The sequence below is a fragment of the Drosophila mauritiana genome, chromosome 2R (genome assembly GCF_004382145.1).
Source record: "Drosophila mauritiana strain mau12 chromosome 2R, ASM438214v1, whole genome shotgun sequence".
In the NCBI taxonomy this organism is placed as follows: domain Eukaryota; kingdom Metazoa; phylum Arthropoda; class Insecta; order Diptera; family Drosophilidae; genus Drosophila; species Drosophila mauritiana.
This window is the reverse complement of record NC_046668.1, coordinates 17,125,957-17,150,252: the sequence shown is the minus strand read 5'-3', so window position 1 is coordinate 17,150,252 and position 24,296 is coordinate 17,125,957. Positions and strand designations below refer to the sequence as shown.

The 24,296-nt window shown below is 47.0% G+C and overlaps 3 protein-coding genes across 3 annotated transcripts; 2 read left to right on the top strand and 1 right to left on the bottom strand.

Annotated features, from left to right (window-relative positions):
- The first annotated feature begins 5,131 nt into the window (after window positions 1–5,131).
- Window positions 5,132–10,531, top strand: LOC117135938 (putative inorganic phosphate cotransporter). The gene is made up of 4 exons (XM_033296518.1): window positions 5,132–5,508; window positions 8,250–8,440; window positions 8,726–9,802; window positions 9,863–10,531. The coding sequence occupies exons 1-4, from the start codon at window positions 5,460–5,462 to the stop codon at window positions 10,037–10,039; spliced, it is 1,494 nt and encodes a 497-aa protein (XP_033152409.1). The 5' UTR covers window positions 5,132–5,459; the 3' UTR covers window positions 10,040–10,531.
- A 320-nt stretch (window positions 10,532–10,851) lies between these two features.
- On the top strand, window positions 10,852–12,892 carry LOC117135939 (putative inorganic phosphate cotransporter). Its single transcript, XM_033296519.1, has 4 exons — window positions 10,852–11,056; window positions 11,127–11,263; window positions 11,367–12,464; window positions 12,527–12,892. The coding sequence occupies exons 1-4, from the start codon at window positions 10,996–10,998 to the stop codon at window positions 12,722–12,724; spliced, it is 1,494 nt and encodes a 497-aa protein (XP_033152410.1). The 5' UTR covers window positions 10,852–10,995; the 3' UTR covers window positions 12,725–12,892.
- A 19-nt stretch (window positions 12,893–12,911) lies between these two features.
- Window positions 12,912–24,126, bottom strand: LOC117135937 (mucin-5AC). Its single transcript, XM_033296517.1, has 6 exons — window positions 23,750–24,126; window positions 20,241–20,298; window positions 14,845–18,227; window positions 14,602–14,787; window positions 14,264–14,544; window positions 12,912–14,211 (listed from the first exon to the last, which is right to left on the bottom strand). Exons 3-6 carry the CDS (start codon window positions 18,214–18,216, stop codon window positions 13,395–13,397), a joined length of 4,656 nt encoding a protein of 1,551 aa, XP_033152408.1. The 5' UTR covers window positions 18,217–18,227; window positions 20,241–20,298; window positions 23,750–24,126; the 3' UTR covers window positions 12,912–13,394.
- Window positions 24,127–24,296: the final 170 nt, after the last annotated feature.

Below are 24,296 nucleotides of genomic sequence, written 5' to 3'. Positions count from 1 at the left end.
ACATTTTATAGCTTCGAACTCGGCGGGCGAATGGAAAGTGGGGGACAAGGCGGCTTGGGTTGGGGAATGGGGGGCCCATTCCAGTGGCGGGGCGAACTTGTTGATAAGCGGAATTTGAATAAATGCCTCTTTTTTTCAAGCACGCGATATGAACAAAGGCAGTGTTACGTATGAGGCGACTTCAGTATATATTTACTTTTATGTATATAATTACACATGTATTTTTAGCTGTGTGACGGGAGTGAGCGAGTATTTGAGTCAACTCAATTTAAATTTGATTCCCAGTAAAACTATCAATTCGAATCGGATCTCGTGCTGGGTAAGTTACGAGTTCTGTTGGCTTCAGCAATTTTCATTCGCCAAGCACATGTGCAGGAATCTTGAGCTCTTAAGCAATCACACGATAAGGAGAATCCATTAAATGCCCATTTAAAGGAGTTTATTTTTATGAAATCTGAAGAGATCTTATCAAGTCGCAATAAAACCGCGCAACGTTACCGAGCTCATTTGTCCTATCGACCAAGTAATTTTGTGCACAGCAAAAAAAGTTAATATATTGTATAATGATATGGGACGATTAAAATAATAAATATTATAAGATATAGGAGCTAATTCTCTAGCTAATAAAATGCCACATAAAGTAGAAAAAAGAAATGTATCATTGTGGCATTATTATTAAAAGATTTCAAGGAAGTGAGATTTTCTGTTTCCCGGTGTATGCTGCATGGTCTCGATTAGGTTTCTGGCCTCGGTTTTTGGCCATCATCATAAACTGGTTGGATGGGGGGGCCCGAAATAAAGTGTGCAAATCTCGACCAGATTGGGGAATGAGCAATGCGTGATAGTCGGCCGACTCAATATGAATCGGCAGTTTCTCGCGTGTCTCTCTCAGCGGCGCTCCCCAATGGTGAAATCATGGATAGCGCACCCATGGGTCTCCAACTTCCCCCGATCTTGTCCCGATCCCGCTGCCCCCACCCCCAAAGTGCCAAGAATGGCAAACTCATTTCGCGACTCGTTTTCCACATAAAAATAAACGAAGAGAGCAGCGGGAGCGGGAGAGCCAGCACATGGTTATCACGTGAACGAGGCTCCAAGCGGTGGAATCGGGTGCCTTCGTCGTGTGCGGGAAACGTGATCAAAGATCGGCCGAGAGAGTCCCTCTCTTTCGGGCGGTGTGTGTGTGCATGTGTGTGCGTGTGTTGGTGTGAATCGGATTGGGGCCTGCAAAATGGCAAAAACAATTAGCACAGTGCGGCGCCCCATTCTCTCTCTCTCTCTTTCGATCACATTCTTTGTTCCCCTCTCTTTCACCCACTCTCTCTCTCTCTGTCCCTGTCTTTAAGGTTATCGTTTAATCATTTTTGCACTGTTAACGCAAATAAATGTTGTTTGTTGTTGTTTTTTGCCACAAATTATATTCGTATTTATATTCAAGCGAGTATTCAGCTGTCTGTGCGGCGATAATGAATTGTTCATTTCCATTTCACAACCAACTCGATGCCGCTTTTAGCTCATTTTCGATCCTATTCCCATTTGCCGAGTCATCATCTTGAGCACCTTTCGCCTGATCTTTGGATCTGGGCCTTAGCCCAATGTGGCTAGATAGTGACTAGATAGTTTTACTGATGCCCATGATGTCACGCCGCAGGTGATAAATCAGCGCTACTTTTGGAGTCGCCTGCAGATGATAACACAATTGCGCTTGCACAATAAAATGTGATATACACATATACGCCTTTCTTTATGACTCCTCGAAATCTTCCGTGCGATAAGATTCTAGAAAAGAGACTCTGCAGTCGCACTGCGGCCACGCGAGATTTGTCGAGTGACTCAAGGCAATTGGTTCTTTTTTTCCACCTCCGGCGGAAATAACCGCTCCCGAATGATCTATTTATAAGAGATTGTCGCTCTGTCCAACCGACCGCAATTAAATTGAATAAAAATTTTAATAAATTTTTTCCGCAAATACGCGGCTTTGAGTGTTTGCCAATTGGCTGACCCACAGACATTTTATTCCGCGGCCACCGATGACAGGGTGCTAATAGAGGGCCACGCCCCCGAATGCGCCACACCCACCTGGCTGATCAATACCCACTTGCATATACAATATCCGATAAAAGTTTCCAGTGGACCCACGCTAATTGAAATTGGCGGGTGGCAGTGGACAATGGACAATTGCCGCTGATTGGACACAATTCAATTACCTCGCCGACAGTCGGTAACTCAAATATGCTATAGGAATTCACACAATCCCCATCGATTTGATCCCCCGCTGTAATGAGGCATTTGCCCAAACATTTAGATGCCACCGAAATAAAAATTCCAATATTGTGATCGATTTTTTTCGACTTGTTTGCTCGCAAAGCCTGTTCAAAACAATCGACGATGGAATACTCTTTTCAATTTATTCGAATTTATTGCCTGCCCAACGACAACTGATATTGATCAGCGTTAATTACGACTATCTTTAGGAATGGAAAACTTTGTGCTTTTCAAAGATGTTAGGTAACCATGATTGGTTTTATGAGAGCTTCACGGATAGTTAGCCCAGTTAGGAGGCATCTAATTGGTAGAAAATGTTATGTCTTTTAATGCATTAAGGTTAGAACGTTATTAAGATACACATGTCATTAATAAAATGAATTATTAAATACCTAGACATTTTGTTTTAGATACAGAATTTTTCTAAGAATTTTAGATAATATTGCAGCGAGAATGTGCACCCTATTATGAGCTATACCCCTTCAGAAAGGGTGGTAACAAAGACAAATTTCCATAGAACAACATTTGCGGAGAGCATTAAAATGCTGTTGGCGCCATCGCCTCAAACAATGTCCAAGTGTCCCGGGGACATCGTGATTAGCACTGGAAAAAAACTCCCGACGGCCACTGGCCAGGAGCCAGAACCATCCGCACAGATGGGTACACAACATCATCCGCTTGCAATTAGCCCGTTTAGAGGGTTTTTGTTTGGTTACACCTGGCGTATACGTAATGCAGCGTAAATAATTTTCCAACTGAGCGATATGTATTCGAACAATTCGTGTAAGAAAAGGCTGCATATTAATTAGTCGAGAACAGGGCTCACGTGTGGGGGTGCGCCATATGGTATAGTGCTTCCAAACCCTGCATCTGAGCCCCCATCCCCCCATTTTACTCGCCAAATAGTTGACGTCAAGCGGACTAACTGACTGTTTGCCATTCATCGAGCGATAAACAGAATAAGCTGTACGCTGCTGTAACAATCGCATCCATCAGTGCCTGCCTTTTCGAGTGGGCGTGTCATCCGATTAGATTGCCATCCAGTGGAAGTTCACCGCATTCTCTAAATTTAGCCAGCCATAAATCCGTATTTCGCCCAAATCACTTACTAAAAAAACGTCCCATTAGAGGCGATGCCTGATTCCTTACCCGCAGATCCGGTGCTGATAGCCGGGTTATGGATTGGGTCCCGGGGGCTTGGCTAATCGAGTGCCCTGCCGAAATCGGAAACCGATAACGTGCAAGTGTCTCGAGATTCGCGATCCAGGCAGTCGACAAATGAACGTGCCCTGAAACGTGTCTGCCATGTGCCAAAATTGATTTGCCATCAACAAAATGCACGGAAAACAAATAAATATATAGCATATGTGCAAAGCTGGCACTTTTATTGTTTTTGATGTTTGTTTGTACAAGAAACTCAATCATTGAGGCAACAGTTTTGTTTCAGAAAAATGAGACACTCTACGATGATCAGCAATTTTCACTTCATTATGGGCTGATATTCCTTAATTAAACAATACATTTTTACAATTACTAAGCTTGAAAAACGTAAACTTTTAAAATAAATGAATACACTTTTTTCATTCTAGATATCCTGTCAAGCAAAGACATATTCAAATGAAAAAGATTCTCTGGGAAATCACTTCATCTTTCATTTGCTCCCGGAAAATCCTAAAACTAAATGTGTACACTTGATTATTTCTTTGTGTGTAAAATCGGGAACGGGAGTGGAGCCTTATCAGCCAGCGGCTGTCGTCATTGGCCCCTGACTCCTGTGCCTGCCCCGCCGCCAGGCCCCCATCCCTGCGTCGATTGTCAGAATCAGAATGAATTTGCAGAGCGTTTCCTGGGGAAATGTGGGCAGAAGTGGGTTGTGGAGTGCGGATCGCCGGTGGTCGGCTCATTTACTTAGTCGAAAATCAAAGTCTGAAGTGTCGGGCGCTGATAAGCATAAATAATTTGTTTAAAACATTTTACTTTCAGCAATTATATTTTGATAAGACGTGTGTGTGTGCGGGAAAAGCAATAAGAACAATAAACTAGAGTACCATATAAACAAGTGAAGTAATTAAAGTGGGAGAAACCGGGCGGAATTTCGTGTCGACTTGAAATGAAAATTGCATTGATCAAAGGGTTCCCGTGCATGAAGGGTGTCCATCGATCAACCAGCTCATTGTAATGGATCGTCTCGAGGCTGGGTTATGTCATTAGCCAGCCAGGGCACACACAGAGAGGGAGAGTTCTCAGAACTCAGATGGTATGGCACTAGGATGAGGCTACTTCATTCTTATCAGGGGAACGCGATGACCTCGCCTGAGGTTTTTGTGGCACGTTATCTTCGGTGGACGGGCCATGTTGTTTACCTAGGATTCCGCAGGTTGCAGTCCATTCATGCCTCGTCCAGTCGGAATTTGTATCTGGAAGATACCAGATTCGCCGACGAGAGGGTGCACTCTCTCTCTCCCTCTCTCTGTTTCAGGAGAAAGAGAGAAGCTGAGCAAATGATCTGTGACTAATGTTACAGCGCGCTGCAGGCACAATACCCAGAAATCCGAGGTCCGCGGAGCGGCTGGCGGTAACCACTTGGCCTGAACTGATAACCATGTGCTGGTCTTGGTGTTGTTTACTTACTCCCGTTCGTTCGCCGGTTCACCCAGAGAGAAATCCACATCGAAGCACACACACACACACACAGATGCGTGCGGAGTATCTGTGAGTGCCAGCGTGTTCGGTTTGACTGATAGCGGAATTGGAACTCACGCGATACAGCACACGCTCTCTCCGGCGATTTGCGAGTGTTGGTGAGAGCGGCTGGGGCCGAGTTCGATCATATTTATAAAAGAATCGACCACCGCCAGCTACTCAAGCAGTCGCAGTCGTTCGCCAGAACGTTCAATACCCGCTCGTCGCTGAACAACTAGTAGTATACGCAGAGTTTTGAAAAGTCCTACGGTCAGAATCTCTGGATCCGTAATCGTTTCGCTATTCGCTATTCGAACTAATAGGGAAAACACGCGCAAAGAAAATCGTGCGCGCACACACATGTGCGGCAACTTCATGACGGAACCGGAAAACGCTGCGTGAGAAATCGAAAAATTCCAGTGACCCAAACGCGAACGGTAACGTTTCGAAAGAGAAGCAACAAAAGCCAAATAAGATATATCAGATATATACACTCAACCCGCGCCGCACACATGACAACTGCATTGACCATGGTGAAAACGGGTGGTAAATACGCCAACGGTGAGTAGAACACGCCCCCACCGGAGATCCACTAAGCCCACCTCCAAGCTCCAAGCTCCCCTCTCCGATCTCTCCCAGCCAGCAGCCACATGCATCATATAACAACTGTCCAAAGCACGTGTCTTATGTAAGCGTCGCGATCGTTCGACTTGATCCGAGCTCGTGTTGCCGGAAACCGCTTAATTGGTTCTCTAACAGCACTCCCATATTCCATCTCGATCTCTATCTGAGTCGCCAGCTCGCTCCATTTCTAGAATCACTACCTTTTTGTTGTTTTGTTGAAATGTGCAACTGTTGAATTGTTGAACTGGAAGCGATGCTTCAGCGATTCAGAAATATGTATCTGAAATAATTTTGCAGCTGTACAGACTATAGACGACCTCCACTGCACCGAAATGCATCCTCCGAGATACAATTAAATTTTTTCCTCAATTTATTTACGTGCGTTGTTATTTTCTTTGATTTTTAGTTACGCTGACAAACAAAATAAAATCACATTTTAGCACTTTCGGGTGATAAAAATAAACAAAAACGAAGAAAAGCGAGAAAATAGAGATAGAGCGGTGGCAGTGGCAGTATATCTGCGCCAATGAAATTAAGAATTTTAAATAGATCCCCATGTGCCGGGCATGCGGGGGAGGGCGGTGGCATCGGGATGGGCAACCGACAGTTTAGTCAGCTGATAAGCCATAAACCCAAAGACAAATTCACGGCTGTAAACTGGTCCGCCATCTGTACACTTACACGTTCCAAGTGCATGTGCGTCTCCCATCACTTGGTATTTCGCAGGGCCTAACGGTAAACATAATGGTTGGTTGGTTGGGTGGGTGGGCGGTTGTATACTCGTAGCGGGAAAAACGACGCTGTAAGCGGCGATTATCTTATCACCGCTCGGATGCCTCCGTCCGCGCCTGGAAAACTCGGCGGCGGTTCCAGTTTTATCGGGGCCCGAGCTATCGGTTATCAATGCGGCACACTTGACTCACTTAGTGCTGTGTGTCCTTCGATTGTCCCGCCCCACTAACGGGCAGAAATGGCGGTGACTGTACCACCGGACCGACCGACCAACCGACCGGCAATCAATCAAAATATACGCGAATATACTATAAATGGCCACCAATAAACACTCCAAGCAAGCTGGTGCTCTGCCTTTATGGCGGTTCATAAATGCTGATTGATTTGGCTCGACATGTATATATTCGCCAGAAAATTAGTTTGCAATCGTTATTGTGATCGTTGTCTGATTCTTTTCTGGGCCTCTCCGCCGCGAGACAAAAAGCTCTATATCTTGGCCATAAATTTGACGGGGCATTACGCCTAAGGGGAAAGAAGACATTGCGCAAATAAATTTAAAAACGTGTCAGATAAAGCGTTCTCACACGACCACGAGTCATCGCATTTAACGTGATACAACCGCACAGAAAGAGATGGCACGCTGGCGGGGGAAAGAGAATGGGCGCGCGTCAGAGAGAGAAAGAGTGATATATAGATAGAGGGAGCGCCACTGAACAAGAGGAAATGGAAGTGGAAGTGGAAGAGAGAGCTCAAAGTTCGGACGTCAGTTTGGTTTTCGGACAGCAATTCAAATGTGAAATTACTGGAAACACAGTAAAACTCGTATGGCTTGAATCACCATTTAAGGTCTTATTCAGGGGAAAATATTTATGGGAGTTAAGCTGTACCATTTATGCTATTGAAAAGTCTTAGCAAGACCTGGTTTTTTTTATCAGCTAAAGTTTTTATCAAAAGTTAATTTTTTCAAATTTTTTATTCCGAAATTCGGATTATTATCGTTCATTATTTCTATTGATATTTAGAAAAATGTAAGAAATATCAGATTATACATTTTCAAACTGTAGAGACTTTCGACCGTAGCTGTAATTAATGGTTTGCAATCAAACCCCAGCTCGGGGTTCAATAGACCCCAGTGCCGTGTAAGGCCGCGTTGCAAGGTTGCCAGTGGTGAGGCGGTGTTGCAATGTGCACCACCCTGCCACCGCCTACCGGCTGCCAGCCCACTCCTATTTATAAAGACTAAGCCATTTATGGCGAGCCAAAGTCGGGTTTAAAAATAGCCAAATGCACGAAAACAAATCCGCGTAAGGCAGAGACCAGGCCCGAAAGAGCTAACCATGTGTGTGTACAATGTATGATGATGGCATATGCCGCGGGCGAGGGATCGTCGTCACGTGAGGATCGGCCGATCGATCGGCCGGTTGCCCCGAACAGGTAGTGTGCTTGTGTGATGTGCACATGTACCTTATACTCTATACTTTAGAGGTGGGGTACATATAGTACAGCACCGTCTCGCTGCATTTTACACGGCAATAACAAAGAGGACGTCTCTCAAAGTCCAATGCTCGATTCTCAGTGTTCGCAGCCAAGTTTTGGTCGAGTGGGTGTCTCTGTATACGTGATGTTACCACCCATCTCTCTCTGGCCCGCTGGCAAGTGCGTGCGTGAACAAGATTTTGACATAGTCAAAGTGTTTTATAAATAAACGCGCCCCACATACTTACATGGCTACCAGTTTGGGGCTCACGGAGCGGCCAACTCGCAGAGAAAGAGAGATTGAGAGAAACAGAGAGCCCCGCGCGTTGATTTTGATAAGGGGCCGCAAGAGAGCGAGACGGAGTAAAAGCGCCACATGTGAAGCACGCCCCAACCCCTCACCATCCGTCTCCCCACTTTGTAGACCTTATGGCATAACCAACTGATCCGATCTCTCCTTCCCATTACAGAGAAATTCTTCGGGGTGAGGCATGTGCAGTGCATACTGTGCTTCTTCTGCCTCGCGATGAGCTACGCCTGGCGGGTGAACCTCAGTGTGGCCCTGGTGGCCATGACGGACAACAGCACCAGCCTAGCTCAGAACACCACCAACACCGGCGTGGCGCCCAGCGAGCCCGGTTTTGATTTCTTTAATTCCGAGGTAAGTGCGAGAAATCCCAAACAACCGATCTCTAAAGATTCAAAACTCTCCAAACTATCTGAAACTTTGTATTCAAATGTATTTCGAGTGGTTACTCATGAAATTTTGTAATCATTACCACAAAATATTACATTAAATAATTTCCGAATTTTACACATTATGTGGTTTTTGAAGTTTATGCTTTGAACTTGAATTTCGTTTTCTTATGCATATGTTTCCTATGATTTGGAGGTTTCTAGAGCAAATCACTCGTACCCTATCTTACCAATACTATCCTATTCACAGCGCTACTACAACTTCACCCAGAAGGAGAAGGGCAGCCTGCAGGCCAGTTTCTTCTTTGGCTACATCGTGACCCAGGTGCCAGGTGGCTATATCGCCCAGCGCTATGGAGCCAAGACCATGCTGATGTACGGATTGGGTATAGCCGCTTTGATCACGATGCTCTCGCCAATGTCCCTGCAATTCGGATGGGTCGCCCTTGCCGTGATGCGATTCGTGATGGGCCTGGCCCAGGGTGCAGTGCATCCGGCCACGCATGCGCTGTTGGCCAAGTGGTCACCCGCGGATGAGCGAGGAATGCTGGGAACACTCTGCTACTCGGGCGCACAGTTCGGAACGGTGGTGATGCTGGCCACTAGTGGTTTCATTGCCGACTCCGTCTTGGGCTGGCCGAGTATCTTCTATTTAGGCGGAGCCTGCGGCTTTATTTGGATGGTTTTCTGGTACCTATTCTCGGCCAGCACGCCGGAGGAACACCGTCTGATTTCGCCCGGAGAACTGAAGTACATTACGGATTCGCGTAGCGATGGCAAGATGCAATCCGCTGAGAAACTGGCGCCCACGCCCTGGAAGGCCATCTTTAGTTCTATGCCCTTCCTGTCCCTCCTGGTGGTGCACTGCACCCACATGTTCGGCTACTGGCTGCTGCTCATGCAGATCCCCACGTACATGAAGAAAATCTACCACGTGGACATCAAGCAGGGTGCGCTGCTTTCCTCCCTTCCCTACATGGTGATGCTCCTGCTCAGCTTCTTCTTCGTCTGGCTATCCAAAGTGCTCCAAAAGAAGGAGGGCATGTCTCTGTCCTTTAACCGGAAGATCTTCAACAGCATTGGCCATTGGATACCCATGCTCTCGTTGATCGCGCTGGGTTATGTGCCGGCGGATAATGCTCCACTGGCGGTAACGCTGCTCACCCTGACGGTGGGAATCAGCGGAGCCACCTATCTGGGCTTCCAGGTGAACCACATCGATCTGTCCCCGAATTACGCTGGCACGCTGATGGGCATTACGAATTGTGCGGCAAACGTGATGAGTGGAATCGCACCAGTGATCGTGGGACAGATTGTTGTCGATGAGGTGAGTTGGATGGCCCTGATATGGAAGTGAAACCCAATTAATTATTGTTTTTATCTTTAGACAAGTGTAACTGAGTGGCGATTGGTGTTCCTGCTGGCTGCCGCCTTCTACTTCTTGGGCAATCTTCTCTTCGTCATATTTGGACGCACGGAGGTGCAATGGTGGGACTCCCCACGGGACAATAAGGAGGATGCGGAGCAGGGCACGCCTCTGGCGCCCAATGGCCAGGTCAAATAGAGCCTGGGACGGCATGTTCATACCGCATCCAGAATCATCCGGGCTGTTGTTTCTTAGATTCGTAGGCGTAGTTAGTTAGTTAGACACCAGACAAGCTGAAAGTTAACTTTAGTGACGATCGCGTGCTTCCATTAGCGATATTATACGGTAATTGCTTAGTCCTAAGGCAGCGTAAATTATTATTGTTTGCAGTATTTCCATAATGTACATAATCCAAAAAAAAAAGAAAGAAAGAAAAACAAACTATCAATCAAACCAATTAAACGTGCAACTTGAGAAAACGTTCAGTGTAAATAGGGACAGAGCCCGCGACGAGCTGCAGCATCAACTCTAGTAATTGTTATGTTTTAGTGTTAAGTTAGGCATTAACGAAAACCAAACTTGTGATGAAAAAAGTAAACTAAAAAAGGCAAAAAAGAATAATGAAGACAACACTAGCCATGAATAAAGCAGCTCACTTCGCAGCTGTGAAAGAGTCAAAATGTAACGAAATCATTTGTGTTTCATTTGAACTGTGGTTTGATTTTGATAGTCCGCCACTTGTTTGCTATCGATTGAATAGCACTATCAACCCTAATGGAACTATCGAATAGTGGCGTTGAATTATGAGATGTTTTCACTAGTTGGTTTCGGAGAAGATACACTATTATTTGTTGTTGAAAATAAGCTAAGCAATGAGATACTAATATTAATTAGAAAGACAGGCTTTTATGCCTGTTATAAAATTTTTAAACAATTTTAAATTTGTAACTGCAGACCACCCTAATCTATCGTTGCACTTGTTGGAGCGATAGTGTCGATAGTGCCGCCTCTATCTAAGTGGGCAGCAGCTGGCACTTGTTGTTGTCATCAGCTGTGTTATGTTTAGACGCTAGTTCCATCCATTACCAGCCGCCCCTAGCAAGTATCCAACGCATCACACAAGTTGGCTACGTGGAAGACACTGCACCTGCAATATGGTGCTGGGATGCCTGCCATGCTGCAATCACAACGGCTACCAGCAGATCGGGAATACGGGTGGGTGGTGACATGACCTTTTGGCCTTTGTTTCCGCATCCACTGTGGTAATTACGCGCACCTTTTGCAGGTCCTCGATTCGGAGTGCGTCATCTGCAATGCATCCTGGTATTCTTCGGACTGGCCGTGGCCTACTCCCTTCGCGTGAATCTCTCCGTGGCCATTGTGGCCATGACGGATCGCAATGCCAGCAATCCGGATTTTCCTGTATGTATGCAGATAAGAGCGCAGAATGAGTCAACAATTATTTTCGCTGGCATTATTTAATGAGGACCACAATTTGAATTTAAATCAACTTATAATTTTGCAGGAATTCGACTGGAATGAGAGTACAAAATCGTACCTGCTTAGTAGCTTCTTCTGGGGCTACGTGGTCACCCAAATACCTGGAGGTTACTTATCCGCCATTTACGGTGCCAAGTACATGCTCTTCTACGGCGTGCTAATCTGCTCCTGCTTGGCCTTGCTAACACCGTTTTGCGCCGTAAACGGTGGCTGGAAACTGGTGGTGGTGCTCCGAGCGGTGCAAGGACTCTGCCAGGGCGTCATTTTTCCCTCGACACATACGTTCCTATCGAAGTGGGCGCCGGCTGAGGAGCGTGGTCGACTGGTGGGCTACACCTACTCGGGCTCCCAGTTTGGCACCGTCGTAATGCTGTCAGTCAGCGGATACATTGCCTCATCCTCACTGGGCTGGCCCAGCACCTTTTACATACCCGGATGCGTTGGGATCGTTTGGTCATTCGTGTGGCTATATCTATGCTCTAGTACGCCGGCGCAACATCCAACGATAACGCCAAACGAACGAAGGTTCATTGAGTCCTCTGGGCAGACGAGAAGACCATCGGATGCAGGACGCGAGGAACAGCCACGTCCGCCGACTCCATGGTGGCGCATCTTCACCTCCATACCTTTTCTGGTGCTCGTCCTAGCGCACTGTGCTAATAATTGGGGCTTCTGGACTTTGCTTACGGAAATTCCCACCTTTATGAAGAATGTTCTCGGCATGGACATTAAGAATAATGGACCGCTTTCCGCGCTACCCTACTTCGCCATGATCCTGCTTACCTGTGTTTTCATCTGGCTGTCAGACACACTGAAACAAAGAGGAACAGTAATCCCCTTGGGTTTCTCCAGGAAGTTCTTCAACACTCTGGGTATGTGGCTTCCCATGCTCGCACTTATCGGACTGGGATACATCACCGAGGGTGAGGCCAATGTCCGGCTGGCCATTGGATTACTAACCGCTGCGGTGGCCACCAATTCGGCCACTTATCTGGGCTTCCATGTAAACCACATCGATTTGTCACCGAACTATGCGGGTACACTAATGGGCATTACAAATTGTGCGGCCAATTTTATGAGCATACTAGCACCGCTGATTGTGGGGCTAATAGTATGGGATGAGGTAGCATAATGGAACTTTTATTCCTTAATGGTTTTTTAAATGGTTTTTGTTATCCTTTCCAGACAAATCCGGCGCAATGGCGAATAGTATTCTTCTTCACAGCTTTTGTTTACTTTATTGGGAACCTACTGTTTATGCTTTTCGGACGCACAAGGGTTCAACCGTGGAATAGTCGCCCAACAACGAGAACTCCGTCGCCTGGAGGAGGTGGAGAGCGGGATGAAGGTACTGAGGATCGAGGTCCGCTCATTGGCGCATAAGAAATAACACAAAACGTGGCCTAAGGATTGGTTGTAGATGTGAAACATTTGTACCTTGAAGGCGAAGAATTGGAATTGATGAATCGCAATTAGTATCGTATTACTAGTTATACACGCAACACATATTTATGTCTACATATATGCGAAATATATATATACAATTTACGTATAAAGCATTAAATCCTAGTTTTGATTTTTCGTTTCGTTTTTATTGGTATTTGTATTTGCATTGTTGTACACAATGATGTACATATGGTTAGACTTATATGCTGGCTATGTGGTATCCTGACGTAATGCTAACTCTAAGGTCTACAAACTAATTGTTCTAACTGGAAATATCAAGGGTTTTCAAAAGAGCGCTCAATGCAGGGAAAGTTTCTTAATAGAAATTTCATTTGTGATTATTCTTAACTTATTCAAAATTCTGTTTAAAAAAATGTTTGGAATTTTATCTTCACTCTTCGTTATTTCATTATACTTTTAAACTGCTTATTTTTAACATATTTGTAGTTAAAGCTAGGTAATTACAGCGGATACGGTTTTGTATTTTGGGCCAACGCAGCTGGAGGAGCTATCCTCCATCGTCCTGGACCCCTGAACCCCACCCGTATCCCCACTGCCCCTATGTACATGATAAATCTTTCCACTTTCCGCTGCCAGAGGAGTGTGCTCAGTGCAGTTTGTGGTTGGCGGGCAAATCTTCGGAACGGATGCATCGTCCGCGGTAGCAGATCTCCGTTTCGGAGGTGACTTTGGTCGAAGTGGACGTGGCGTACACCACATGCTCCATCAGATCCTTGTGGAAGCTGTCCTTTTTGCTCTCCGCCACGGTGGCTTCCGTGGTGGTGGCTTCATCCATTGGCGCTAAAGTCGTTGATTCCGGGGGCGTAACTGGACTGGTTCGTCGGATGCTTGTGTACTCCTGGCGACGCTTGCCTACGGCAGCGAGGGCGGCGGTCACTGCTTCTCCTTCACTTTCTTCTATGGCAAACAGATCGTGCAGTTGCTTCTTCACCTCGGAGAAGATGCTCGGTTGCACCTCCAGATCGTCCACATCCACTGCCGTGTCCATGCGGCGTGTGGCGCTCTCCTCGCTCAAGGGAAGAGTGGAGGTAATGGTGGCCTCCTCCACGTCTTGCGCAGTGGTGACCTCGTACTCCTCGGGCGTCGTGGGGGCTGCCACTGTGGTAGTCACAACCAAAGGCTCTGTCTGGGATTCGGTGGATGGAGTTAATGGAGTCGTTGTCTTGGGTAGCTCCTCCTTTTCGCTGGCTGCTTGAAGAGCATTGTAGAGCTGAGGTCCTAGATTCTGGGACTCTGCCGTCTCGAAGTTTTCTGAGTTATCCGAGCCAGATAAACGGTTCTTTTTCTGCCACTTGCCACGTCTGCTTAGGCGACTAAAAGTAGTGCTGGTGGTTTCAGTGGTCGACTCCTCGGGGGCTTTGCCCATCACTTCCTCTAAAAGCTCGGCAAAGGATTTCTCTGGCCTAAAAATATGTATTTAGTGTATTGTTCGATATATAAAACCACAGTTCTTACTTCAGATTGGGTGCCATGATAGTGGTGCGCTGAACCGATGATCCACCAAGATCAGCAGCAACATTAATATCATAGGTCTCTGGCTGATTGGTTGGTCCCGCGGTCACAATCTCCGGTTCACTCTCGAAGTTATGGGTTTCCGTCTTGTATTTGGGACTCAATGGCTTGAAGCTGTTTGAGTTTGAGTTGCTGTTGGCTGTTTCCGAGGATGGCGACCACTGGGATTCCTGACCTTCCAGTTGGAAGGGTTGCTTGTAGCGACGACGATGGGTGATGGGAGACTTAATGGGTAACTTATGTTAAAAGGAGTTTTAATATGATTTATCAACCGCGCATACCACTGTGGCTTCCTTTTCCTTTGTCTCTTGGTTGTTGTAGCGACTCAGCTTGCGGAGATGGCTCTTCTGGGTAACGGGTTCGGATTCCTCCTCGGGCGCCACTGTCGAAGAGGAGGCAGGATGAGTTGGGCGACGTTGTCGCTGACGCACCTTAACCACTCGACGAGGCGGTAGACGGGAACGGATCTTAAGAAAGTAATACATTTATAACCTGTTTTAAAATTTGCAAATATAAGATCTTACCGATGGCCTATCCTCAGCGGGTGTGGTGGAGGTGACTGGTGTCTCTGTGGTTGTGGTTGTACGCAGACGAGGATAATTTCTCCTCACGAACGGCGAGCGACGCGTTGTTGTAGTCAATGGAGCCTCAGTGGTTGTAGTGGTTGTGGTCGTGGTGGTTGATGGAGTTGTTGTGGCCAGAGTGGTGTAGATCGGGCTCACCTCGTTGCGCACGATGGCCTCTGTCGGATTAAGATCCTCCTGGTTGGGGAAGTAACCCGGTCCATAGTTATCCTTTGAGAACTCTTGGTAGTGCTGAGCAATCTGCATGGGTTCCAAAAGATTGGCGGGAAAGACGCTCTGCTCGTTGCCACCATCGATACTGTTGCTAGGGGTCACCGTGTAGACTTGCTGGGACTCCGATGCGGGTCCTTCGGTGGTGGCCTGGACATCGTAGGAACTGGGAATGGCCGTGGGACTGGTGGGTCGCCTGGATGGGGCCTTGAATACCGGATAGTTTTGCTTGAGCACATCCCGCTGGTAGTCAATGTCCTGATCTTCCTGTGGCTTGCCGTTCTTTGAACCCTTTCTGGTCTTGGTTTTCAGAGTTTGGCGTTCTTCCGTTGTGGGCCTATAGCGGATGCGATTGGGATTGCGGATGAGTGGGTTCCGGGCACTGGTGGGACGACGGGTGGGGGTAACAGCTGATTCCTCGCCACCATCTCCGCTGCCGGTGGAGGCATCTGGCGCGGTGGTTCCTCGGCTGCTGTATGGCCTTCTGATTCGGTGAGTGGGCTGTTTGTTGCTGGACTCGGATTCCGAATAGGAAACAGAGGAGGTAACCTTAGTCACAGCTGGCTTACGAGTGCGCAGCACAGGTCTCCTGGTGGGTCGCGTTTCCGGTTCCGGTTCGGCCAATGGAGTGGTTGGAATTGGGGGCTGCAACTTGTCCTTCTCCTGCAGATTGTTAACCAGTCCGGGAATATCAGGAGTCAATGGCGGCAGCTCCGACGGCACATGGTAGGGATTTGGTTCATACTCCACATTGCTGTTTTCTAGAATCTCGTTTTGAACTTGGTTATAGCTGGGGCGATGGTTAAGTGGCCCCTGCTGATTTACACTGTTATATCCCACATCCGATGTGGTCACAGGAACGGCAGCAGGTGTGTACTGATTCAACCTGTGCTTGGTCTTGATCCTCTGAGTTGTTGTGGTTGTCGGCAGAAGAGCCTCATAGTCTGCAATGGTGGGACTATATTCGAAGGGAGGATTTGTGGTGTGAGGACGTTGGCGGAAGGCATCCTGTTGACGGAAGTACTGTTTCATGCGGAGCTCCTCCTCAGCCGTGGACGCAGTTGGAGGGCGGGTAGTTAGTCGAGGAAGCTGCTCTTGCACCGGTTGCTGAACATACTGGGGATACAATTGGCCACTGGAGCCGGGGAACTCGATCTGTGGTCGCGTGCTGTACGTGAACAGAGATTGCGGAGCAGCCGTCGTCGAAGTGGTTGATGTGGTGGTCGACGTGGATGTGCTGGAAGTGGAACTGGTGGTTGGCTTGCTGCCCAGGGTTTTGAAGAAGTCATCCCCTCCAATTTGGTTGAGCGAATCGAAGGGATCCTGACTTTGGGCTTTGGTTGGCGACGGACGGTAGATGGATTGCTGCTGCTGCTGCACCTGGACATTCTGGGGTCGTTTCTTCTTATGCCTCTCCTGCTTGGCGGGAGCCTTTGGCGAGCTTACTTCCTGGATGCCGTCCTGCACATAATAATAGCTGAACTTGTTGCCCCGCTCGGGTACTTGTCCTTGAGCCTTGGTCTGCGATTGTGTGGTAGTCTCGAATGGATTGCGGGTACTGCTAACCGTGGCATACGGACGTTGGGGGCGCGGAGCATGTGATATTTGCTGACTGGCAGCGATATCCTTAGCCCTGTTAATCACAATAGAGCCTACATGGGGTTCTGGTAGCAGGATCTTATTGAAGCCATTGGGTGTGCGGTAACTTAAAGGCGCCACAAAGAAGGAGACATCACTCAAATCGCGATTGGAGGTGAGTTGCGACAGATAAGGCAGGTCGAACTTTACATAGCCATCGGGAATGGGCATGCCAGCAGGGCCCACAAAGATTTCCGGTGTCTGCTTGGTGGGAGAATCAATTACGGAGATGCTGTGCGCATTCCTCAGGGCTGCAACCACATCTGTTTGAGAGGGACGAGAGCTGGATCGCAACAGAAACATGGCCAATGGAGGCTGATGGGCTTTCGGCTTGGGCTTGGCTGTAGTGAATGTCTGAGTTTGCGATTGCAGCTGAGGCTGTGGCTGTCTATAGTTCTGGAAGATGCTCTGGGGCTGGCTGGTGGTGGTGCTAGGTCGGGTGGTCGTTCCCGAGCTAAAGAAATCACTACCCACACTGGGATCCTGGGTGTAGAACTGGTTGATTTGATAGGGATTCACGGCGGGCAGGCCAGGATTCACATTGAATTTGTTCACCTCGAAGTTGGAGTTCGATCCAGATCCCGATTGCTGACGCTGCTGGTTGTACAGGGTATCGTACGGTACATAGAGCAACTGGACATCCTGATCTCGGGAGGAAGATGGAGCAGACGACGGAGCAGCCTTATTTGATCCGAAGAGAGTCTCCGCTTCAGGATCCACCGGAAAGACTTGTGGGGTCACACTCTGCAGTGAAGCTTGTGTGGGCAAGGGTTTTCCAAGGGTTTTCGGAGGAAGGATGTCCTGGATGTAGTTTTGCTGATGGAGTGGCTTGTTTAAAGCCTGAGCCAAGGGCTTTTGAGAGCCCAGCGAGTGGAAATCGGGACCAAAAGGCTGACTCTGCTGTTGTCCGAAGAGAGATGGAGGACTGAAGAGCTGAGATGGACTTGGGAATCCTGGCGCTCCTGCTCCGAAGGTGTGCTGAATCTGGTAGCCCGTTTGAAGAGTGGGTGGTGCCTGAGCCTGTCCTTCACTGTTACCATGGAAGGGCATCTCGAACTTGAAGAAGGACTGCGACGTGGGCTCCTGACCACCAACTCCAGAGGCCTTTAGCGTAGAGGGAGGGGGTGGTGGCGCCTGGCGAAGCGGCAGAGCCTGGCCCGCTCCATTGGGATACCGCTGGAACTGGAAGGGATAGTCGAACTGGGAGCCCGTCTTGGTCAGATCACCGAAACGCGCGCTGGGTGGAAAGGTCTGCGAGTAGGTCAACACGCGACCATTACCCGTGCGATCCTTGCTGCCATCCAGCGGCTGAGCCAAGGGCACCCAGTCCAGTGAGTCCGAATCGGATGTGGCCACATTCTCCAGTTGACGTGACCATTTGGAGGAGGATTCTTGGTTTTGAGCCAGACTAGCCGTGGCCAATAAGCACAGCCAGGCGGCGGTGAGTTGCATGCCTCGCTTCATAGCTTAAGTGCCTGAAAGTATTTAATGAGAATAAGGATTTGATGAAACAAAATTCTAGTTTTTGCATAGCTTTTATATCAGCTTTAATGTAGATTGGCTAAACTCAAGATAAATTGCCTTTTACACGCAAAGCATGACATTATAAAATTGCAATTTTGGAAACAAACCAAAAGCAAGAGGTCACCTGCTGTTTGATCGTATCGAAACCAACTTGTAATAAGGTAGTTCCGATGAAGTTTCAGTTCAACCCGCAATTATCTGAATTTCACAATGCAAATACTGAAAACATTAATGAATTGTACATTGTGATTTTTGGGCCAATCGAAAGGTCACAAATGCTGGTACCAAACCGAAAATGCCAAAAAACTATAATGCCAAGATCTCGAAAGCGGAACACTCAGAACCGGTAACTAATTGTCCCTTGTAATTATACAAATCCAAATGCAAATTCGCCAAGTTCTTTGAATGCCTAATGAGTTCATTTGCCATAGGCTACGATTGCCCCACCTACAAACCCAAGGTCGCAGTTAAATTATAAGCTCGATTCTGGGCGTATTTGCATCTTTCACGATCGCAGGTGACTGGAGGGGATCAAGTGAAAGGTTTCTCCCCGTTTCGCTGGCTGGCCGGGTTGTAAATCAAGAGATAATTGCCGGGGTCTTGGTCTTCGCTACGGCATCTGGATTGCAGTCGATTGGTTTGCTGGTGTGGCAAGTGTAACTGTCGGTGCAACTGGTCGACGAGCGGACTGTGGCCATAACTGCTCCGGCAGCCAAGTGGCCATAATTGTGCGCTTGTTTTCATTTGGCCAATGCGAGAAATTGCAATACTTAAGGCGAAATGGCAGTTCGCTGTGGCTTTTGGCTTGGCTCTGGTAATGCGCCATTGGGTAGCCATGATCCATGAAACGCGATCAATGATCGGCGACAGATTTCCTCATTGCAAAACCGTTTTGCATACGGCTGGGATGCTAATTGCGTCATCAGTCGGCGTAATCATTAAGTAGTTTCTTCGATTTTTGTTGATGGCCCCAGACCGAGGACGCCAGAAGATTCGCCATATGAATACGAAAACGAAAGTGAGTCTGGCAAGCAACTGACCAAACCTGATAACTGACCACTGACCACTACCACTGGCCAAGTGAGCGCACAGCTCCAGCACTTTCGTTTTCACTTTTCCACTGAATTAATCGCACATATGCCCCCAACGAACGGATGCCGCATTAAATGGGTTAAACGAAAGCAAAAGTCCGCAAAAAGCAGAAAAAATAACGCGAAATATATATCGTAACAGCTTCGAAAAACGGAACTTGCAGCGGTGCAGCAAAACGGGAGAGCACTGTCTACAGGTGGCACAGTGAAAGAAGAAAGTTCATTCGGCGGCCAGCTATTAAATGGGTACAGCCAGCCAGAGCGGGATGGCAGGAAAATAATAAAAATTGGACTCACTTTGCGGTCAATATTTCGTACCGCCACTACTACGAAAAAACCAGTTATCAAAAGGTTCAACAAAGCAAACAACGTCACACCTCAGTGGGTTTTTTTTAGTTTTTTTTCTTTTATTTCCAAAGAGGCGGACTGCACTTGAAATCTACGGTGATCATCGAAAGTGAAATGTGACAATGCCCTCGGAAAAGGCGAAATGTCTGGGCTCCAGGTAACTCGAAATTTTAAATTTCCCTTTCATTTCGTAGCACACACACATCCATTTTGGAATCGAAGCGGACTTTCCTCGCTGACGGGGGCGTGTCTGTGGTTGTCTGCCGAATTAATCGTTTTGGTAACTGTCCAAAAGCCACAGAGCCGGATGTAAACAAGCTAAGAGTTAAGCCGCTTAGATCTGCTCTACAGTACATGAAGGGATTATGGTGTATGCCTCCTGGCATTGACATTGTTTTATCGCTTTGCTGATCATTTGGGTGTGATTTAATTGGATTACCTGTGTCCACACCCTGATACACCACACCACACCATCTAATCCGCGGGGGAGGCGACAAGGTCACTCCGGCTCCATTGTAGACTTACCATAAACAGCGGCAGCAGTCGACAGCTAACTAACTTGGCCCAAAGATCGTCGAGGTAACTGCAAAGCAAAGCGAAACAATATATCATTAGCTGGCAGGCGGACGAGTAATTAAAAGGGATGCAAATGCTTGGGATTACAAGATGTGTTATTTTCGGTGTGGCAATGCCACCTGCAGACACGTTCGTATCTCGGTTTCTAGAGCTATCTATCTGGCTTTAATTGCATCTGGAGGCTGCAGTGCTGGCCACGCTTAGTTGGCCAAACATAAAACGCAAAATACACACCTACTTTAGGGGGGTTTTTTCTTCTATTTTTGTTGGAAACGCCTGCGGATCTGCAGCTGGCTTACTAGAGCGCAGAAAACCAAGAATGTGCGTGACCCAAGTGACTCACTATTGGCAATCCAATTGAAACTGTGCCAACTGTCCGCCAAAAACTTGCACAACTCGCACATTAAATATTGACTGATTGTATCGCTCGGGTGCTGAAATCGCTGATCTTTCAGTTACAGTTATGGCCAATTAGCGTGACTGGCTAACGATAAGTCTGCGATTGATGGCCACCATATCCATATACTGCATGCATATTGTTTTTACTGCTGGGCCGCCGAACGCATAAATTATGCAGAGCCAATGAACTCGTCGCCAAACAGAAAATGCAGAGAAATACGAATCCGAAACGAAAGCGACAATGAAATGCACTTTTGTGTCTGATGGCTGCTATTGCTTGGGGGCGTTGCTAGCCAGGCCTGCCGGAAAGAGCCACTCGATACCAGAAGGAAAACAGACGGAAAAACACTGATTTCTTGTTCGACTAATTCCTCAAATTTTATGCCACAGCGACCTCGAAGAAATGTTTGAAATTATTAAACGGAATGTAAATTTCACGCAACGCAGAAAAATGAAAAAACAAAAACTTTCATTTCTCGCTGCTTTCCAAATGAGGTAAGTGCCTGTTTAGCTGGCGGAGGTGGCTTTTTGGTTTTGGTTTGGTATTGGCGGCACCTGCTCAGCAAACCAAAACATGCCGCGAGCATTTAGCTTGCGTAATCCCAAGAATTTATGCTCGAGCATTTGAAAGCGAAAGTATTTCTCCCTCGACATTTTGGTATGCGGGGGCGCCGCGGTTGTGCAACACGTAATAAAAGCCGGATAACCGGATACAAGCGAAATTAGGGCCTTAAATATCACTTATCACCTGGGACATCGCAAATCGAATTGCGCAAATGATGGGCCAAGCTAATTACAAAACTATTGCCACAGTCGCCGTCGCCACTGAGCCGCAGAAAAGTGTCCCAAAACAATGTGACAATTGCAACAGAGCAGTACTTAAGGTAGCTGCTACTAGCTACTCTATATATATGAAAAACCATAAAGCAAGCGCTGACAAAACAAAGCAGCCGCCAACTGGAGCAGCTGAAGAAAGCAAGAGTGGCTTGGCGAACGTATAGCCACAAGTACCCGTACTTGTTGGCCACGTCTCTAGTGTGTGGGGCTCATTCTGGCCCAGACCAAACCAGACTTGTGCAACTCGGCAACTTGGCGAGGGTATCCACATAAACCGCCTGCCGCAGATAGATATATATATACATATACACAGATATATATGTGCCCAGATGAACATTAGCAATCAATCCACATCCGTGACCAAGACACGGAGTGTGAGAAAAAATTCAGTAGGCCAAGATACTTCAACTTGTCGGTCTAGAAGGAAAACACAGAGACAAAACGGAGCAAAAAGCCCCAAATGGTTGCCTTGCTCTGCCAGCCGGGTGCTGACTAATCAACTGTGTGGGTATTCCAGGGGTGCCGAAGGAGGATCAGGGGGTCTTACGGAGGCCGTACATGCAACTGCAAATCACGATTTAGATCCAGCGAACCAGCAATAAATGCCCGGCCTGGAAGCCATTTGAATTGATTTCGTTTTTACCTCCGCTTAAATGCACTTTGAATCTGATATTGCTGAATGCATGGCAATTACTCACATTTAGAATTCAGTGCGTGTCACTAGTGCGAGATAATTATGGTTTTATGCCGCTGGGCATAATCGATATTGATCATTGAAATTGAAATTCTCTATGCTAGACTAAATCATCTGGGATAATTTAAGTTGTAATATAAGCAAAGGTCTGGTTGCATTGATTTCTCAATTCGTGAGCAATCAACACCAAAACTTGCGCGCATTAGGATCTGCAACGCATTCCATCGAACAAAGCCAACTAATGAAGCAAGTTTGTGTCTTAAGTCTTTTGTTTGGCCCGCTGAGAAAGTCGTAATCCGGGCTCAACGCTTGACAAATTGAACATTATGCGGTTGAGTAATTGAAAGCCGTGAAAGACGAAGACCACACGGGTAGGATCGCTGGGCACGTGCTAAGTGACGAGTGATGGAAGCTTCTGCAGCTACGCAAAGTCATTCGCACGTTTCACTTTCATCGCAGGGTAGGGGGGAGGGTTAGGAACATGAATTGGCGTTGGAGGAGGCCAGTGGCAAATAAACACATCAGGCGCCACATTAAGACATGACAATAAAGAAAAAGCGAGTCTGAGGCAGTATTATATTTTCTTGACACTTTCGCGAGTTTTGTTTCGCCACTGCCCCCCTCACCACGCCGCTGACAGCCATCCCTCTTTTATATCGGCTGGCATTGGCCGATGCGGCGGCTACGTGATTTCAGCCCGCTGCCAAAGGCTACGATGTGGACTTTGCTGGACGTGGAACGGGCAATTGGCCGGCCGGCGGCCATCGCCTGCGTTTATTGTAATTAGAAAGTATTTAATTTCGAAAACGCTGTCCGCTTGCACATAAAAAAAACAAAGTTCGCATAAATATAAATAAAGAAATACATATAAAACGAAAAAGACGCTACGGCGTAATTTATGATTTCCCTCCTCTGTTTGCCCTCATGTTAAAATGACAAGCAAACGAATAAGTGCACACATTAGTTCCGTTAAAGATCAGATGCCACATCGAAGATTAGGGAAGAGAAATGTCTGGCCCTCGGAAGTGGGGTCTGTATGCAAATTGGCCTGATAAACAAGATTTTTCTTGTACGGAACATAAAATTTCTCCAGGTGAAAATTGGGTTAATGAAGTGGCAATGGAGATGGACTTAGAGAGATGTAGATGGAAAACCCAAACGAACCCACAGAATACTGATGGACCAGTTTCTTTTCTTTTGGTCAGGGGTCTGGCCACCTTATCTTTTAACGAGGAAGTCTGCCCATAAAGCTTGACTCAACTTGACTCTCTAGAGGATGGACGGCTGTTTGGTTAGATGTATGGTCCATAAGTCTTTGGGCAAGCAAATTGCATGCCAGTTAACGAGTGTCGGTGGGCAAAAACAAAATGAAATTTCCAAATAATTAGAGCATGAAAAAATAAACAGCAAAATTGCCAAGACAGCCGAATGCGTTGAGTGTGTGGTTAGTTGAATGGAGAGCTGAAATTTCTATTCGCCTTTTTTGGCAAAAAAAAATAAATAAGTAACAAATAAAAACCCCACTTACCACTCTTCTCTATCGTTTTTTTCTTCTTCTTCCGGCGGCTGTTGTTTCTCTTTCACTTGGCTTAATTTAATTAAGATCCTAACTGGCCTAACTTGCCAAATTAGCAGCAATTCAAGCGTTTTACTTTTATTTTTATATATTATTTATATTTTCGATTTCTTGAAATTCACTTTGACTTTATCCACTTGTGACGGCAGGAATATCACGCACTTTCGGCAAAAGATGCAAAATCAAATGTCGCTGCTACCACTGTGCGTATACTCGATGCGTATGAGTGTTACACTTACAAATCAAGTTATTACTATCTTGCGTTAACAGTTAGCCGGAGCTGGTTTTTAGCCGCGTCTGCATCGTTGGCGTGCCGTTAACAGACTGAAGAAATGAAAAGCGTCGCGGGCCAAAGTAAGTAAGAGTGGTTCGCTCGTGGTTTTCATCCAACTGCCTCCGTCGAAGTCGACGCTGGCGGAGCAGTTAGCAGATCAGTAGACAGCGCAGTCACAGCCAGCGTCAACGGCGCAACTAAAGCGGCTTTAACAGCTTTTGGGCC

Bases quoted from the DNA above. Each gene is read 5' to 3' on its own strand.
- LOC117135938 (XM_033296518.1), top strand. From the start codon at position 5,460: ATGACAACTGCATTGACCATGGTGAAAACGGGTGGTAAATACGCCAAC. The intron at 5,509-8,249 runs GTGAGTAGAACA...TTCCCATTACAG, and splicing joins GGGTGGTAAATACGCCAACG to AGAAATTCTTCGGGGTGAGG. The intron at 9,803-9,862 runs GTGAGTTGGATG...TTTTATCTTTAG, and splicing joins GACAGATTGTTGTCGATGAG to ACAAGTGTAACTGAGTGGCG.
- LOC117135939 (XM_033296519.1), top strand. From the start codon at position 10,996: ATGGTGCTGGGATGCCTGCCATGCTGCAATCACAACGGCTACCAGCAG. The intron at 11,264-11,366 runs GTATGTATGCAG...ATAATTTTGCAG, and splicing joins CCAGCAATCCGGATTTTCCT to GAATTCGACTGGAATGAGAG. The intron at 12,465-12,526 runs GTAGCATAATGG...TATCCTTTCCAG, and splicing joins GGCTAATAGTATGGGATGAG to ACAAATCCGGCGCAATGGCG.
- LOC117135937 (XM_033296517.1), bottom strand. From the start codon at position 18,216: ATGAAGCGAGGCATGCAACTCACCGCCGCCTGGCTGTGCTTATTGGCC. The intron at 14,788-14,844 runs GTAAGATCTTAT...TACTTTCTTAAG, and splicing joins CCGCTGAGGATAGGCCATCG to ATCCGTTCCCGTCTACCGCC. The intron at 14,545-14,601 runs GTATGCGCGGTT...TTACCCATTAAG, and splicing joins AGGAAAAGGAAGCCACAGTG to TCTCCCATCACCCATCGTCG.